General features: G+C 45.0%; 1 protein-coding gene across 3 annotated transcripts in view; it reads left to right on the top strand.

Annotated features, from left to right (window-relative positions):
- The window catches only part of sipa1l3 (signal-induced proliferation-associated 1 like 3), a 91,895-nt gene extending 75,467 nt beyond the window's left edge, over window positions 1-16,428 (top strand). For 2 of the 3 annotated variants that reach the window (XM_052525779.1, XM_052525783.1), the window contains exons 13-23: window positions 5,321-5,497; window positions 7,641-7,765; window positions 9,600-9,712; window positions 9,830-10,284; window positions 11,165-11,398; window positions 12,363-12,525; window positions 14,207-14,390; window positions 14,540-14,695; window positions 15,068-15,194; window positions 15,814-15,895; window positions 16,041-16,428. In XM_052525779.1, coding sequence (XP_052381739.1) covers window positions 5,321-5,497; window positions 7,641-7,765; window positions 9,600-9,712; window positions 9,830-10,284; window positions 11,165-11,398; window positions 12,363-12,525; window positions 14,207-14,390; window positions 14,540-14,695; window positions 15,068-15,194; window positions 15,814-15,895; window positions 16,041-16,184 — 1,960 coding nt within the window. In that variant the 3' untranslated portion in view covers window positions 16,185-16,428. The remainder of the gene's footprint in view (window positions 1-5,320; window positions 5,498-7,640; window positions 7,766-9,599; window positions 9,713-9,829; window positions 10,285-11,164; window positions 11,399-12,362; window positions 12,526-14,206; window positions 14,391-14,539; window positions 14,696-15,067; window positions 15,195-15,813; window positions 15,896-16,040) is intronic. The other variant, XM_052525784.1, reaches the window with a different exon arrangement.
- The last annotated feature ends 2,980 nt before the right edge of the window (window positions 16,429-19,408 follow it).

The raw sequence follows: 19,408 nt of genomic DNA, 5'->3' as shown, positions 1-19,408 counted from the left end.
TCTCTTGTTATTGGTGTCCTTTAGTAGTGGTTTCTTTGCAGCAACCATGAAGGCCTGATTCACACAGTCTCCTCTGAACAGTTGATTTTGAGATGTCTTTTACTTGAACTCTGTGAAGCATTTATTTGGGCTGCAATTTCTGAGGCTGGTAACTCATGAACTTATCCTCTGCAGCAGAGGTAACTCTGGGTTTTCCTTTCTTGTGGCAGTTCTCATAAGAGCCAGTTTCCTCATAGCGCTTGATGGGTTTTGCAAATGCACTTGTTGAAACTTTCAAAGTTTGAAATTTGACTGACCATGTCTTAAAGTAATGATGGACTGTCGTTTCTCTTTGCTTATTTGAGCTGTTCTTGCCATAATATGGACTTGGTATTTTACCAAATAGGGCTTTCTTCTGTATACCACCCCTACCTTGTCACAACACAACTGATCAAACGCATTAAGAAGGAAAGAAATTCCACAAATTAACGTTTAACAAGGCACACCTGTTAATTTAGATGCATTCCAGGTGACTACCTCATGAAGCTGGTTGAGAGAACATTTTTTATTTTATTTTTTACCTTTATTTAACTAGGCAAGTCAGTTAAGAACAAATTCTTGTTTTCAATGACGGCCTAGGAAGAGTGGGTTTAACTGCCTGTTCAGGGAGTTGTACCTTGTCAGCTCGGGGGTTTGAACTTGCAACCTTCTGGTTTCTAGTCCAACGCTCTAACCACTAGGCTACCCTGCCTAGTGTGCAGAATGCCAAGAGTGTGCAAAGCTGTCATCAAGGCAAAGGGTGGCTAATACTTTCTTTTAGTTAACACATGGAATCATGTTATATTTCATAGTCTGGATGTCTTCACTATTATTCTACAATGTAGAAAATAGTTAAACGTAAAGAAAAACCCTTAAATGAGTAGGTGTGTCCAAACTTTTGCCTGGTACTGTATTTTGCTGTGTGACTCTGGGTTTTATTTTGGGAGCACTGTGCAAATATGAAAGAAATCTTCCAGATAATAATTGTTGTAACAAGGCTTCACTTTACTGTTGTTTCCCAGTGCCCCTAGAGAAACAATTAAGTACGGATTCGTTAGCATCACGGTTGCACCGTTACTAGAGCAAAAGTGGCTCGCTTCCAGTCCAACCAGGTCAAAGGATCTGACCCGTATTACCGGCGCAACATAAAAAATAAAAAATCCTCCTGTAAAGGATCGCCGGGACCGCACTTTACATTCATAAACCATGTCGTGGGCCATTCTAAAACTACTCGCTCATCGACGTTGTTAAACCATTTTGCACCTTGTTCAGTCGTGTTACCTCGTTGGCTAGCTAGCTAATAACCTGGTAACCTTTACACCCAAACATTTGGGTGCACAGAAAGAAAGAAAGAGGGATTTCACATGACTGGGAGTACAGATATGCATCTGTTGGTCACAGATACCTTAAAAAACAAAGTAGGGGCGTCCAGTCTGTGTCTGGTGTTACCATTTGCCTCATGCAGCGCGACACATCTCTTTCGCAAAGAGTTGATCAGGCTGTTGATTGTGGCCTGTGGAAAGATTCCCCACTCCTCTTCAATGGCTGTGCGAAGTTGCTGGATATTGGCGGGAACTGGAACATGCTGTCGTAGACGTCGATCCAGAGCATTCCAAACATGCTCAATGGGTGACATGTCTGGGTGAGTATGCGGGCCGTGGAAGAACTGGGACATTTTCAGCTTCCAGGAATTGTGTACAGATCCTTGCGACATGGGGCCGCGCATTATCATGCTGAAACACAAGGAGATGGCAGCGGATGAATGGCACGACAATGGGTCTCAGGATCTCGTCAGGGTATCTCTGTGCATTGAAATTGCCATCGATAAAATGCAGTTGTTTTCAAGGTCCGTAGCTTATGCCTGCCCATTACATAGTGCCCCATGGGGGTGGTGGGATTATGTTCAGAATGTTGATATCAGCTAACCGTTCGCCCATACAAATCAAATCAAATTGTATTAGTCACATGCACCGAATACAACAGGTGTAGACATTACAGTGAAATTGCTTACTTACGAGCCCCTAACCAACAATGCAGTTTAAAAAAAAATAGGATAAGAATTAGAAATAAAAGTAACAAGTAATTAAAGAGCAGCAGTAAAATAACAATAGCGAGACTATATACAGGGGGGTACCGGTACAGAGTCAATGTGCGGGGGCACCAATTAGTTGAGGTAATATGTACATATAGGTAGAGTTATTAAAGTGACTATGCATAGATAACAACAGAGAGTAGCAGTGGTGTAAAAGAGGGGGGGATGCAAGTAGTCTGGGTAGCCCTTTGGTTAGATGTTCAGGAGTCTAATGGCTTGGGGTTAGAAGCTGTTTAGAAGCCTCTTGGACCTAGACTTGGCGCTCTGGTACTGCATGCCGTGCGGCAGCAGAGAGAACAGTCTATGACTAGGGTGGCTGGAGTCTTCGACAATTTTAAGGCCTTCCTCTGACACCGCCTGGGATAGAGGTCCTGGATGACAGGGAGCTTGGTTCAGTGATGTACTGGACCGTTTGCAAGTACCCTCTGTAGTGCCTTGCGGTCGGAGGCCGAGCAGTTGCCATACCAGGCAGTGATGCAACTCGATTGGTGCAGCTGTAGAACCTTTTGAGGATCTGAGGACCCATGCCAAATCTTTTCAGTCTCCTGAGGGGGAATAGGCTTTGTCGTGCCTTCTTCACGACTTTCTTGGTGTGTTTGGACCATGTTAGTTTGTTGGTGATGTGGACACCAAGGAACTTGAAGCTCTCAACCTGCTCCACTGCAGCCCCATCGATGACAATGGGGACGTGCTTGGCCCTATTTTTCCTGTAGTCCACAATCATATCTACAATCGACTCCATGCACGCTGTCTGCCTTCTGCCTGGTACAGTTGACACCGAGATTCATCCATGAAGAGCACACTTCTCTAGCATGCCGAAGGTGAGAATTTGACCACTGAAGTCAGTTAGGACGCCGAACGCCAGTCAGGTTTGTGCAGAAATTCTTCGGTTGTGCAAACCCCAAGTTTCATCAGCTGTCTGGCTGGTCTCAGACGATCCCGCAGGTGAAGAAGCCAGATGTGGAGGTCCTGGGCTGGCATGGTTACACGTGGTCTGCGATTGTGTCGGTTGGACGTACTGCCAGAATCTCTAAAATGACATTTAGAGGCAGTTTATGGTAGAGAAATTAACATTAAATTATCTGGAAACAGCTCTGGTGGACATTCCAGCAGTCAGCATGCCAATTGCACGCTGCCTCAAAACTTGAGAAATCTGTGGCATTGTGTGACAAAGCTACATATTTTCGTGGCCTTTTTGGGGGGGTCCCTAGCACAAGGTGCACCTGTGTAATGAGCTTGCTGTTTAATCGGCTTCTTGTTATGCCACACCTGTCAGGTAGATGGATTAACAAATTTGTGCTATTTTTTTGTGGGGTTGAGAAATAAGCTTTTCGTGCGTATGGAAAATGTCTGGGGTGTTTTATTTCAGCTCATGAAACATGGGACCAACGCTTTACACCAACGCTTTGTTCGGTATAGAAACCTAATATTCCACACAAATGACTTTGTAATTTTCATGACAAGTATTCGTATCAACATTTTATCTTTAATAATACATTATTGTATTTACAGTGTTACATGTTCATTTCTAGGTCACTACCTAGGCCCAATATAGGCTGTTTCTCAATCAGTTTTTAAAAAATCTTATTTTCTAGTGCTACTAAATTTCATTTAGTGCTCCTAACTTTTTGAAGTTGGGAGCACCAGTGCTACCAATACATTACTTTTTTTCTACATTTAGAGCCCTGCCTTAGAGTATATTATGCTCAACAATATACTGAAAAATGTCTTCTACTTTCATTCATTAATGTAAATGTGTTTATTGAAATCAATTTAGTACCCTTTACAGTGGACATAGTAAAGCTTCGTATGACACCGAATTTAGCTTTGTAGCACTTAGATGAAACTTTAGGGAGTAATTAAGGAGGCAGGAGTAATTAAGGCAGCTTTGATCAAATATTTCTCAATTCTACATTTAGATACACTATATTTATAACACTATGTGGACGCCCCTTCAAATTAGTGGATTCGGCAACATGGCACACAGCCATGCAATCTCCATAGACAAATATTGTCAGTAGAAGGGCCTAACTGAAGAGCTCAGTGACTTTCAACGTGGCACCGGAATAGGAGTCCACCTTTCCAACAAGTCAGTTGGTCACATTTCTGCTCTGCTAGAGCTTCCCCGGTCAACTGTAAGTGCTGTTATTGTGAAGTGGAAACGTCTAGCAGCAACAACGCAAAAGCGGTAGGCCACACAGGCTCACAGAACAGGACCGCCGAGTGCTGAAGAGCATAAAAATCGTCTGTCCTCGGTTGCAACACTCGTACCAAGTTCCAAAATTCCTCTGGAAGCAGCGTCATCACAATAACCGTTTCCTTGTTAGGAGCTTCATGAAATGGGTTTCCATGGCCGAGCAGCTGCACACAAGCCTAAGATCACCATGCGCAGCGTCAGCTGGAGTGGTGTAAAGCTCGCCGCCATTGGACTCAGTGGAATTGCGTTCTCTGGAGTGATGAATCACACTTCACCATGTGGCAGTTCGATGGACAAATCTGGGTTTGGTAAACGCCATCAGAACACTTAACTGCCCCAATGCATAGTGCCAACTCTAAAGTTTGGTGGAGAAGTTATAATGGTCTGTGGCTGTTTTTCATGGTTCAGGCTAGGCCTCTTGGTTCCAGTGAAGGGAAATCTTAACGCTACAGTATACAATGACATTCGAGACGATTATGTGCTTCGAACTTTGCGGCAACAGTTTGGGGAATGCCCTTTCCTGTTTCAGCATGTCAATTCCCCCGTGCACAGAGCTAGGTCTATACAGAAATGGTTTGACGAGATTGGTGTGGAAGAACTTGACTGGCATGCACAGAGCCCTGACCTCAAACCCATCGAACACCTTTGGGATGAATTGGAACGCCGACTGCGAGTCAGACCTAATCGCCCAACATCCGTGCCTGACCTCACTAATGCTCTTGTGGCTGAATGGAAGCAAGTCCCTGCAGAAATGTTCCAACATTTAGTGGAAAACTTTCCCAGAAGAGTGGAGGCTGTTATAGCGGCAAAAGGGGGACCAACTTCATGATTTGGGAATGTGATTTTCTAAGAGCAGGTGTCCACATACTTTTGGTGGATCAGGATCAGGTCCTCTCTATCCATATAACCATATAAATAATGATCTAAAAGTTAAAACTGATCATAGATCAGCACTCATACTCTATGGCGCTTTATTAATATACTGACTTTAAACTCCGCTGTCCCCTCTGCAGGCCGGTGAGTTTCCCTGAGAACCACTACTGCCTGTCGCCAGCGGGGGGCGACAGAGTGCTGCCCTACAGGAACCCCTCAGCCAGCTTCTCCTCCCCCTCTGGCCTGGGGGGCATGGTGGCCCTGGGGGGCCCCGTACTCAGCGGGACCTTCATACGCTACAAACCCTCACCTGACAGGTCAGTCAACAGAGTCTGTGTGTGTGTTAGTGTCTTTGTGTGTGTGTATCTCTCGGGTTGTCTCTGACTGGCTCTGTGGTTGTCTCCGTTTGTGTGCATTGAGCTATCATTGAGGTCTCCATTTGTTTGTATTGGAGGAGGATGTCACTCCTTCCTGTTCCCTGGCATTTCCTTTGCATGATACTTGGCAGGCTTTTGGCGGTTGTTGCTAGGAGTGGTAGCTAACTTGCTGCAGACCTTTGACTGATTTGACTGTCGATCTTCTGTCAGTGAGGCCTGTACGAACACACTCTTGGATTAAGACTCCATTGTGTAGTTTTACCTGTGTGTTTGGTGATTATTACATCCTGCCCAACCAGAGAAACATGTTTGAAATGAGCGCCATCAGGGAACATAGCAAATACAGAATCTGGGAAATGCTCTTAAACATATCTGCGTGTGTTAGGGCTGTCCCCGGGGGGGTGGGGATATATTGGTCGTCCGAGAATCGTCTGCCCGATTGGTCAAAACTTTAAAACGTGTATTTTTTTCATATATAGACACACCCTATGTGTTTGAATAATTTCAACTATATGCACTGAGCTTGTCTGATGCTTTAACCACTCTAGGGTTTTAAAAAAACTTTATCTGGGCGGTAGATTTTGGCTTGTTTTTTTTTTACTTGGAATGTGATCTTGACTCAGAAAAGGTTGGTGACCACTGTCTTCGAGTGATGGACTGTACCATCCCTATTGCCCCCGCAATGGATCAGTCCACTGAGACAGGCGCAGATCAGACCGGTGTTTTGTGCACCATTGGATCAGTCCACTGAGACAGGCGCAGATCAGACCGGGGTTTTGTGCACCAATGGATCAGTCCACTGAGACAGGCGCAGATCAGACTGGGGTTTTGTGCACCATTGGATCAGTCCACTAAGACAGGTGCAGATCAGACTGGGGTTTTGTGCACCATTGGATCAGTCCACTGAGACAGGCGCAGATCAGACCGGGGTTTTGTGCACCATTAGATCAGTCCACTGAGACAGGTGCAGATCAGACTGGGGTTTTGTGCACCATTGGATCAGTCCACTGAGACAGGCGCAGATCAGACCGGGGTTTTGTGCACCATTAGATCAGTCCACTGAGACAGGTGCAGATCAGACCGGTGTTTTGTGCACCATTGGATCAGTCCACTGAGACAGGCGCAGATCAGACCGGTGTTTTGTGCACCATTGGATCAGTCCACTGAGACAGGTGCAGATCAGACCCGGTGTTTTGTGCACCATTGTGATTTACGACTGCTCGACGAGAGAAATCTCCGTGGATAAACATCCTTACGACCACACAATGGACCGGTCGACTAAATGGAGTCAGCCCATGTTTGTGTACCTTCTTTTTTTTTTGTCTGGCTGAGTCTGTATAACCAGAGTGTGAGTTAGGGTTGGGCAGTATGGCCAAAATATCATATCCCAATATTTTTAACCAGGCTTGTGTGGTATACCATATATACCTCCCCCCACATTTTTTCCCCCTAATAACTTATATTGAGCCAGTCACATGGTATATTTGTTTACGAAGAGCACCGTGTAGAAAACATGTCGATCTTCAGTTGAGAAGCACAAGAGTGGTGATCAAGTTCCACTCGACATTCACTACTAATGTTTGCCATCTATAAATACCTTATAACTATAAATTAACTATTTAAGATGTGCCAAATACATTTTCTCCAGTTCAGGGCTCCAGCTATACTTTTGGTTTGCTCATTTGCTAGCTACAAAGTGAAGGGGCTAGCTTGCAATATCAAGCTTCTTGGTTGCAGCACAGACAATCCATCCCCTTCTGGATCAAGTGTGAGTAGCCTTTTGTGATAGTTCTACAACTTCATGACCTGGGTTGTCTGTCCTTGCATTTAGCTTTTGTTCGCTAGTACTTTGTTAGCATTTGTAACAAAAACTATTTGCAGGAGGATAGGGAGAGAAGGCTCAAGTAGCAAATGGAGTAAACCAAAAAAACAGAAACTGACTTTTCACATTTAACACATACCGTTGTAGAAGGTAAAGTAAAAACCCAAACCAGTTCATGCATCAAAACTGGTATATAGTACGGTATTACTCCCAGTCCTTGTGTGTGTGTGTAACCTCCCTGTTCCTCTTATATCTGTATAGGTACGGTTCAGCCCAGCGCCCCCTGCTGGCCTACGAACCTCATCTCAGTCTGGACATCACCTCTAGTGGAGAGTCCTCCTCGGGCTTCACCAGCCAGGACAGCACTATGGAGCGCTGCAAGACAGGTACACAAACACAAATATGTAGACAAACATACAGAACGCACACACACATATATCTATAAAAAAATATATATACTTTAAGTGGCTAGCTTGCTTTGCGCATGACAAGTAATTTTTCCAACATTTGTTTATCGACAGAATTCCAGTGGGTCAGAGGTTTAGACACACTAAGTTGACTGTGCCTTTAAACAGCTTGGAAAATTCCAGAAAATTATGTCATGGCTTTAGAAGCTTCTGAGAGCTGTATTTCGGGTGTATTTCGAGGCCTACCTTCAAACTCAGTGCCTCTTTGCTTGACATCATGGGAAAACTAAAAGAAATCAGTCAAGACCACAGAAAAAAAATTGTAGACCTCCACAAGTCCTTCTGGTCCTTCTGTGGCTCAGTTGGTAGAGCATGGCGCTTGTAACGCCAGGGTAGTGGGTTCGATTCCCGGGACCACCCATGCGTAGAATGTATGCACACATGACTGTAAGTCGCTTTGGATAAAAGCGTCAGCTAAATGGCATATATTATTATTATATTAAGTCTGGTTCATCCTTGGGAGCAATTTCCAAACGCCTGAAGGTACCACGTCCATCTGTACAAACAATAGTACGCAAGTACAAACACCATGGGACCACGCAGTCGTCATACCGCTCAGGAAGGAGACGCCTTCGGTCTCCTAGAGATTAATATACTTTGGTGCGAAAAGTGCAAATCAATCCCAGTACAACAGCAAAGGACCTTGTGAAGATGCTGGAGGAAACAGGTACAAAAGTATCTATATCCACAGTAAAACCAGGCCTATTACGACATATCCTGAAAGGCCGCTCAGCAAGGAAGAAGCCACTGCTCCAAAACCGCCATAAAAAGGAGGCTTGCAAGCCTAAGAACACCATTCCAACCGTGAAGCACGGGGTTGGCAGCATCATGTTGTGAGGGTGCTTTGCTGCAGGAGGGACTCGTGCACTTCACAAAATAGACGGCATCATGAGGGAGGAAAATGATGTGGATATATTGAAGCAACATCTCAACACATCAGTCAGGAAGTTAAAGCTTGGTCGCAAATGGGTCTTCCAAATGGACAATGACCCCAAGCATACTTCCAAAGTTGTGGCAAAATGACTTACGGACAACAAAGTCAAGGTATTGGGAGTGGCCATCACAAAGCCCTGACCTCAATCCTATAGAAAATTTGTGGGCAAAACTGAAAAAGTGTGTGCGAGCAAGGAGGCCTACAAACCTGACTCAGTTACACCAGCTCTGTTAGGGGGAATGGGCCAAAATTCACCCAACTTATTGTGGGAAGCTTGTGGAAGGTTACCCGAAATGTTTGACCCAAGTTAAACAATTTCAAGGCAAGGCTACCAAATACTAATTGAGTGTATGTAAACTTCTGACCCACTGGGAATGTGATGAAAGAAATAAAAGCTGAAATAAATAATTCTCTCCACTGTTATTCTGACATTTCACATTCTTAAAATAAAGTGGTGATCCTAACTGACCTAAAACAGGGAATTTTTACTAGGATTAAATGTCAGGAATTGTGAACAACTGAGTTTAAATGTATATGTAAACCTCCGACTTCAACTGTACATATCCATACACACACACAGAAATAGAGAGTCAGGATTAAAGAGAGTCAATTGGAGAGTGTCCAAATCGAACTGAGTTAGACATCAGAAAAGAGGCTTAAATACGGACTACCCCAATACAGTGACCACACACACACACACACACACACACACACACACACACACACAATGAACACGTAAAACATAACGCTGGCCTACATGCCACACCTGTCACTACATTAAACCTTTGATGCGTAATGGTGTGTGTGTTCTCTGCCCAGAGCCCCTATGGCATGTCCCAGCGTCATCGTCTCGGGGGCCAGGAGGAGGAGGGCAGAGGAGACCCACCCGACAGGACGTCCCAGGGAAAGACTCCCCCAACAGACACTCAAAGGTCAGATATAACTGTACTCTTTTCTTTTTTTTGGGAGAGAGAGAGATTTTATGCCAGTTGTTGCTTTTCTGTGTATCTACCGTCTCTTTCTCTCTCACCTCATCCCCCTCTCTGTAGGGTGAGACCCAGTACTCCAGCCACTCCAGCAGTAACACTCTCTCCAGTAACGCGTCCAGCAGCCACAGTGACGAGCGCTGGTTCGACGGGGCCGGGGGGGAGAGAGGAGGCCCGGGGGTATCCGGGGGTTGCCTAGGCGACCTGGCTGAACCTGACCCCGACCCCCTCAGTAAGGGCGGCTCCAGTGACAGCGGCATCGATGCCCCCACCCTCTACAACACCAAGCCCGGCGGTCGCCACGGAAACCAGTCCAGCCAATCACAGAAGCCCCTGCACTGTTCAGCAACCTATAATAGCGGGCTGCAGGACGTCTCTGGGGTGAGGGGCAACGGAGTCGAGGGGCGGAGACTAGAGTCGTCACCTGTATTGCCTGCCAATCAGAACAAAGGATACCGCACGCGTACCTTCCCTCCTCCAGGATCCAACGTGGAGAAGCCAGACTCATTTAAACCCAGGTACAAGAGAGACACACTGCTTATACACTCCAACGCTGTTTAGCTTTAAGTAGTGGTAAGAGAGTGGAAGTGAGTAGGACAAAGCACGGTATGTTTTGTCCACACAGGCATCCCACCCCTCATACTGAACGTACCGAAACACATCAGTGTGTAATCCTTATGGGGGTCATGTATGGCAGATGTGCCACCCTTGCCCTACATACACATAGACCAACATATTTTAGAGTTCAGCTACTCTTAGAGGGGGATTAACGGATTGGGGGTTTCGACCCCCAGTTCCATCACTCCAGTCCCCCAGTTTATATCCAGTCACTTCAGGGGAACAGGACAGCACACTGGCACTCTGACACACAGAGGCACCCATCACACAGTGGGACACCACAAATAACGTACAGGTATGTAGTCTAAACTGTGGTACAGGAGCTTAGGAAATGGGGATAGAGACGTGTGAGTGTTTCAGATGGATGGGTGGAGGTGTTGAGTGACGGTGGGTTGGATGGACAATTTGTAGATGAGTGGTTGCTTGAGTGATTGGGTGGATGGTTTGCTGGATGTATGTCCAGAGAAAGCCATGATAGCTGGTCAGGGATATTCACAGATGTTGGTATGATGGTTAAAGTGGCTTTTGGTGGAAATGGGTCAGGAGAAAAAGGGGATTTGAGAGGTGAATTCCACCTGCAGCTGTTCTGCATGACGTGTGGTTTGTTGTGTCAGTTATGTATCCCACCCTGAATGGATCCATCAACTCAAGCATATCTCTAAACCTGTGCATCATTTATATTGACTTTGTTATGCATGTAGACGGCTAGATAGATCGGTTTATGGATTCGAGCATGTGTTTCTCTGTACATTAATGCCGTGCGTCTGTGTGTCGTCACAGGGCCTGCTATACACCCCAGGGTTACAAGACCCCTGCAGCAGAGAAATCACGGCCGGTCCGAGCCGCCACAGTCACGCCTAACTCTGCTCTACTCAGCTCCACCCCTCTGTCCAGCTCCGCCCCCAAGGCCTTATACAGCAAGAGCAGACTGGGCGCCTGGCAACCAGACGACAACGCCCCCTCCCGTTCAAACACACCCACTACCTACAGCTCTGACAGTAACAGCAGCAAGAAGTGAGTGAGTGAGTGAGTGAGTGAGTGAGTGAGTGAGTGAGTGAGTGAGTGAGTGAGTGAGTGAGTGAGTGAGTGAGTGAGTGAGTGAGTGAGTGAGTGAGTACCATTCAAAAGTTTAGGGTCACTTTTGTCCATTTAAAATAACATCAAATTGATTAGAAATACAGTGTAGACATTGTTAATGTTGTAAATGACTATTGTAGCTGGAAACGGCAGATAAACATTTTAAAAAGGAATATCTACATAGACGTACGGAGGCCAATTATCAGCAACCATCACTCCTGTGTTCCAATGGCACGTTGTGTTAGCTAATCCAAGTTTATCATTTTAAAAGGCGAATTGATCATTAGAAAACCCTTTTGCAATTATGTTAGCACAGCTGAAAACTGTTGTACTGATTAAAGAAGCAATAAAACTGCCCTTTAGAGTAGAATTTGTGGGTTCGATTAAAGGCTCAAAATGGCCAGAAACAAAGAACTTTCTGCTGATGCTCCAGATACTCAAGCGTGTCTAAAGAAGGCCAGTTTTATTGCTTCTTTAATCAGAACAAAAGTTTTCAGCTGTGCTAACATAATTGCAAAAGGGTTTTCTAATGATCAATGAGCATTTTAAAGTGATAAACTTGGATTTTAATAATAATGGGCCTCTGTACGCCTATTCCATAAAAAATCAGCCGTTTCCTGCTACAATGGTCATTTACAACATTAACAATGTCTCCACTGTACTGATCAATTTGATGTTATTTTAATGGACAAAAAATGTACTTTATTTAAAAAAACAAGGACATTTCCAAGTGACCCCAAACGTGCGTGCGTGCGTGCGTGCATTGAGAGGCACTGGTCTACCGTGGCACTACCAACACAAAAGCCAAGCATCACGCCACTATGTTAAGCCATGCTCAATGGGACAAGTTGTGTCACTGTATTTAACCTACATTATATTCCTGCTGTGTGTGTGTGTTCAGACACGTGGACGTGAATTCTAAGAACGTGTTCGGACAGCCCCGTCTTCGAGCATCGCTAAGGGACCTGCGGTCTCCACGGAGATCCCACAAGAGCACCGTCGAGGACGACCTGAAGAAACTCATCATCATGGACAACCCTGGAGAGATGCCACAAAGAGACACGGTGAGGGACACACACAGTACACACAAACCCAGTACATACAGAACCAGTCAAAAGTTTGGACACACCTACTTATTCAAGGGTTTTTCTTTATTTTTACTATTTTCTACATTGTTGTATAATAGTGAAGACATCAAAACTATGAAATAACACATATGGAATCATGTAGTAACCAACATTTTATATTTTATATTCTTCAAAGTAGCTACCCTTTTCCTTGATGACAGATTTGCACACTCTTGGCATTCTCTCAACCAGCTTAATGAGGAATGCTTTTCCAACAGTCTTAATGGAGTTCCCACGTATGCTGAGCACTTGTTGGCTGCTTTTCCTTCACTCTGTGGTCCAACTCATCCCAAACCATCTCAATTGGGTTGATGTCGAGTGTTTGTGGTGACCAGGTAATCTGATGCAGCACTCCATCACTCTCCTTCTTGGTCAAATAGCCCTTACACAGCCTGGAGGTATGTTGGGTCATTGTCCTGTTGAAAAACAAATGATAGTCACAGTAAGCGCAAACCAGATGGGATGGTATATCGCTGCAGAATGCTGTGGTAGCCAGGATGGTTAAGTGTGCCTTGTATTCTAAATAAATCACTGACAGTCACCAGCAAAGCACCATCACACCTCCTCCTCCATGCTTCACGGTGGGAACCACACATGCGGAGATCATCCGTTCACCTACTTTGCGTCTTACAAAGACATGGCTGTTGGAACCAAAAATCTCAAATTTGGACTCATCAGACCAAAGGACGGATTTCCACCGGTCTAATGTCCATTGCTCGTGTCTCTTGTCCCAAGCAAGTATCTTCTTCTTGTTGGTGTCCTTAAGTAGTGGTTTCTTTTGCAGCAATTTGACCATGAAGGCCTGATTCACGCATTCTCCTCTGAACAGTTGATGTTGAGATGTGTCTGTTACTTGAACTCTGTGAAGCATTTATTTGGGCTGCAATTTCTGAGGCTGATAACTCTAATGAACTTATCCCCTGCAGCAGAGGTAGCTCTGGGCCTTCCATTCCTGTGGCGGTCCTCATGAGAGCAACTTTCATCATAGCGCTTGATGGTTTTTGCGACTGCACTTGAAGAAACTTCTGAAGTTCTTGAAATTTTCCGGATTGACTGACCTTCTTTATGTTTTAAAGTAATGATGGACTGTCGTTTGTTTTTGCTTATTTGAGCTGTTCTTGCCATAATATGGACTTGGTATTTTACCAAATAGGGCTATATTCTGTATACCAACCATACATTGTCTGATTGGCTCAAACACATTAAGAAGGAAAGAAATTCCACAAATTAACTTTTAACAAGGCACACCTGTTAATTGAAATGCATTCCAGGTGAAGCTGGTTGAGAGAATGCCAAGAGTGTGCAAAGCTGTCAAGGCAAAGGGTGGCTACTTTGAAGAACCTCAAATATGACATATTTTGATGTGTTTAACACTTTTTTGGTTACTACATGATTCCATATGTGTTATTTAATAGTTTTGATGTGTTTCAGTGTGTAGAATAAATTTAGAAAATAGTAAAATAAAGAAAAACCCTTGAATGAATAGGTGTGTCCAAACTTTTGACCGGTACTGTCCATACACATATACACCCACACACAACACACTATTTTACACATACACACCCCAAACATGCTCACCCACAAACATACTACTAACCTCCCTCCCCTCTCTTTTCAGTCTCCTCGACACACTCTTCAGCGCACGTTCTCCGACGAGTCTCTGTGCAGCGGGCGCAGGGATGCCAGCTATGCCAACTCTGCCCCCCTGTTTGACCAGGGCACTCCCAGCGACCTGCTGTTCACCTGCACCCTACCCACCCGGCGCCATGCACACTCTGCCAACCACATGCCCAACAAGAAGGGTGAGTGGGGCCACAGCTTGATGTCATTACCTTCTCACTTCATTGTATCCGTACATAATGATCGTTTATCAAGAAGCAAAGTTTATCACGTGACATCATCATGAATGCTAAGACCACTTAACTTGCCCCCCCCCCTCCTGCCTGGCCAGTCCCTCTGTCTGCGTCGGAGCTGTCTCTGACAGAGGTGAGGGATAAGGTTCCCCCCCTGAGGAGGCTCGACCCGGGGCTCATGCCCCTGCCTGACACTGCCTGTGGCCTGGAGTGGGCCAGTCTGGTCAATGCTGCCAAGGCCTACGAGGGTGAGTGTGAGTATTCTGTGTGTGTTCAGATATTTGCGAGAGACATTTTGTTTGTGTATACATGCAGAGAGGGAGGGGGAGAGAGGGAGACTCACCTCAGTTCCTGACACCTGGCTCCTTCTGGTCTCCTGCCACCACAAAGCTTCTCACAGCAGCTCCAGCAGGCACAAACACACATGGCCCCTATTGACACATGATCCTGGGCCTCAATTACTGCCCTAGCCCAGCTAAGCTGCTCCTGGCTGGGCTTGATTGTGTGAAATGTCCCTGGAGACCTTGTGAAGATAGAGAAAAAAAATCAGCATTTGTAGATTGGTAGCTGATTGTGAATGGGGAAATGCAGCATTGTAACAGTGTGTCTCTGTGTGTTTTTTACAGTGCAAAGGGCAGTGTCGCTCTTCTCGCTCAGTGAGCCTCAAGTTGGGGTTCCAGACATGCGGCCGATCAAGAGTCCAATCCAATTCCAAACACCTCAGACTCCACGCACTACCCCCACCTTCGGCGGGTAAGTCTCTGAGACACACACACACACTTCGCATGAATTCACAAATATTCCACACACACGACACCAACTCGCACACCCAAGATTCACGCACAAGCTCAAACAATCACGATCCATAGACACTGCCACGGACGCACAATCTTAAGTTCACGGCAGTCACAGCCGATTAGGAACGTTTCGTCTGTTTGACCCTGAGACTCCAAATCCTAAACCCGAAATGTGAGTGTATAAAAGCACGGCCTACTCGGATTTCCCCATTTCCCTTTGGTCAGGTCAACCTCACCTGTCACATGTAGGGAACCACCATCCCGTAGTTAGCTGTGGTAGTTAGTTACACATGGATCAAACCGGTTACCAAGGGATCTCCGAACACCTTCTGTCGTGAACAAACAGTGGAGTGTTTGAGTTACAGCAGTCCGGCCGGTCAGCTTGTGCTGTCCCAGGGCATAACTACAACCTATCACTGAAACGACCTCTTGTTTCCCGAACTAACCTACTGCGTCGTACGGTCCTGATGAACTCTGTTGTTCTGTTGAACACACACCTTGTTAAACCTGTCTGCCCTACCTGCTACCTAAACCCAGGTGACAGTGTTGAGTTAAATGTCTTTGTGTGTTTTCAGGGATGAGGTACCCAACGCCCTCTCGGGGCGGCTGTACAGCCTCGAGGTGATGCTGAAGCAGCTCAACACTGACCTGGAGAAGGTACTGTTTACACCATTTAGTCTCAATGCTAATTTATATGGCTGTACCTCTGACGCAGGTAAGAACTGAAAATGATAATAAATAAACTCTTCCGTCCCTTTCTCTCTCTCTCCCCCCCACCTTCCCCTCCCTCTCTGTCCCTCAGGAGAAGAAGGACAAAGTGCACCTGTTGGCTGAGATGGCTAACCTGCGGCAGAATAACCAGCGGCTGCAGGAAGAGAGCCACTCGGCCAGCGAGCAGCTTCGCAAGTTCAGCATGCTCTTCACCGACACCCCGCAGAGGAAGTGAGCTCACACAGGACACAGGAAGTGACCTCGGAGAGGGCGTGCAAAAGCATTCGCAAAGAGGACGTGTGACCTAAGCCGGGGGGGGGGGGGCACAGTGAGTTTCATGAGTGGGGAATAGATTTGTCAGTGAGTCTGGTTAGGTATGTGGAAGAATGCAAGTAAGTTAAGGTGTAACATTATGTACAAGAAAATGTGTAACTTTTAAGCATAAGAGGGGGAAAGAACCCCCACCCCCCCCACCCACATTCTTACGTTCTATCCTCCACCTGCTGCTTCTGTCACATTCCAACCACACTATCTCCCTCCGGGGGGTGGGGTGGTAGGGGAGAAGAGGAGCACTTACCCCTCCACCACTCTGACCTGCTTTTGGGGAGAGGGACCTGCCGTTACGCCGCCACCCTCTCTGGTGCACCTCCTACCCCCAGAATCCCTGCCTCGCTCTGGGCTGGACGGACACATGAGCTACAGAGAACCAATGGATCCCCGTTGGCTCATCTGAAACCGAATTGCCTAGACAGAAAGAGCCTGCAAGTAGACACGCCTATTTTTTTTAAACTCCCGCACACCGCACAAGCCGACTCCCTCAGGCTGTGCACCCAGAGGAAATCCTTCTGTCCCTGCTTGTAGGTTTTTATTTTTTGTAACTGAGGTCTTATACACTCCTGCGTCAGAGCAGAGCCAATAAAGAGGAGAGCTTTTATTGAACTGTAGAACACAAAGATCGCACGGCGAGGCCTAATACTGTTCCTGAAGCGAATCAGCCAAAAAAAAAAAAAGGGGACTCCAACTCCCAGAATGCTCTGGGAGACGTGTGTTATAAAAGAAATGGTACTGTACTTTTGCCTGTGTGATTCAACATATAGGTTGAACACATATCTATTGTACTGATATAACTGACTTAATGAGGTGTGTAACTCGTGAAGGTGTGTAGGGTACAGCAAATACTCCCACAATGCATTAATCGCACAAAATGGAGAGCTCTGGCGATGTTGTTCTTTACCCTTCGTTGAGTGTGTGATAGGCTGACACAGGGCATTTCAGTTACGAGCAAGCTATAATATGACAAGGTACGCCAGTGATATGAGACGAGCCTTCTCGTTCAGTTTATGAAACAGAATATAGTGTCATAAACTCAACGATAGTATCTCAATGTCCATTTTTGGTTAACAATCCATTTGAAAGGTATTTACAAATATCCAAGCAGTATGTTTTACAATTTGTAGAATTGGCATATTTCGTGGTTTTTGTTTTGGGTACCAGCTGCGGGTACACACCTGTGTGCATTTAGAAAAGACTCATAGAAATTATCTTTAAACACTGTAGCCGTGTGTGTGTGTGTGTGTGTGTGTGTGTGTGTGTGTGTGCGCGTGTGTGTGCTAGAATGAAGGGGTATTATACATTAATTTAGCTAACAGACAGTCCTAGTGTCTGTAGAATCAAACTCAACCATTTATACACAACTGTGAGACCTAAATGACGTAAAACAGAAGTAACTTAGCTTGGGGTGGTGGGTCTGTGTGAAACTTGTGGCCATTTTGTAAAAATGTCCATCTGACAGGAATACAGTCAAATAAATCAACACAAATACACTATATTCTCACTAGCTTGGTTATATTCTTTGCAGAAAGCATTTTTCTTACAGCTTTGTGTCTTTGTGTCCGTTGTTTGTTATGAATGTGGGATAATTGGAGGGGAGCGTGGAGCTGGCAAAACCAACGTTGGGGGTTCCAATTCTCATCCATTCCCAAAAATGATAAAAGGGTCTGCTGAAGGAGCATATGACTATTTTCGTTCCAGTAAACGTAAGCCCCGAGCACAGTTAAGTACCCTTTCATCACAGGCCCTCCTTTTTCAGGAACCTTCTGCCCTGCCTCAACTGGAATCCTTTCTTACCCTCACTACTCTCAGGACCTTTCAGACACCCCCTTTAAGAACTGTACTATGTATTGTTTTGTTTGTGTAGATAAGAGCAACATGTATACAGACATCTCTGTCTCCGTTTCTCTTCATCTCACCATCTCTGGTATTTGCTCATCACTGCCCCATCCACAGACGCTGTTGTAGTCTGCCTCCCTGTGTCCTGTGAGCTGCCCATCCTCCTCCAGCCAGTTAAATCATCTCGTCTTGGGCGAAACCAAGAGCAACTGAAACAACCCACTCATGTTATCACTGAAGCTCAGCAAACGTGCTGTGATGTTGTTATCTTCAATGTCTTAATCTTTATTCTGTTTATTTGTGTGTGTGTGGAGGGGTACGGGTGTTTTGAGGGTTTAGTTTTGATATATTTGATTTGAAGCGAACTGCAGTTATACATGTTGAACATAGCTCGGTGCATCGATGTTGCACGTGCACAAATCAGAAATGGTAAATACCGAAATGTTGTTATGTTTGAATATTTGTATAATTTATTTTTGGCCACTTTTGCAACCTGAAAAAGACAAAATAGTGAAATGAAGAGGGCACCGTGTTTTTTTTATTTCTATGTATTGCCGTTTGACTTTTAAATCTTTGTTCAAGGCTGATTTCTATGATGCTGTATTGTTTTTATGATTTAAATTGTTTTTTTCTGAGTTAGGTGCGTTCTGCATGAGGCAATGGGGGTTCTTTATGCATCGACGAAAACTTACGGTTGAACGTTGTTTTTCTGGGGGATGTTGTATCAATGACTGTACATTTAAAAGTGTAAATTGTTTTCATTGTTTTATAAGAACATATATAAAAAAAAAATCTTTCATAATGATGGAATCATTTTTATCTTTCCTGGCAATTGGTATTTATAATATATAATAATATAATAATAAAATATTTAACTTATTTAATCACCATTAACAGGTTGTGGGTCTGCTAGAGTTGCTGGCATGTGACCTGGGGCACACAATGTATCGACTGAATCCTCAAATGAAACACTGAATGGAACTAAATGGAACAGGAATGCGAGTGGATAGAAGGGACAACAATGTGGTGCGTGCTACGTCATTGGCTGACAGATTGCTATAACGTGTACACTGAATGCAACAACTTCAACGATTTTTACTGAGTTACAGTTCGTATAAGGAAATCAGTCAATTGAAATAGATTCAATTAGGCCCTAATCTATGGATTTCACATGACTGAGAATACACAAATGCATCTGTTGGTCACAGATACCTTAAGGTAGGGGGCGTGGATCAGATAAACAGTTAGTTTCTGGTGTGACCACCACTTGCCTCAACACATCTCCTTTAC

Source organism: Oncorhynchus keta, chromosome 1 (assembly GCF_023373465.1).
Source record: "Oncorhynchus keta strain PuntledgeMale-10-30-2019 chromosome 1, Oket_V2, whole genome shotgun sequence".
Taxonomy (NCBI): Eukaryota; Metazoa; Chordata; class Actinopteri; order Salmoniformes; family Salmonidae; genus Oncorhynchus; species Oncorhynchus keta.
Note: the sequence above shows the minus strand (reverse complement) of the source record. Positions and strands in the feature narration are given on the sequence as shown.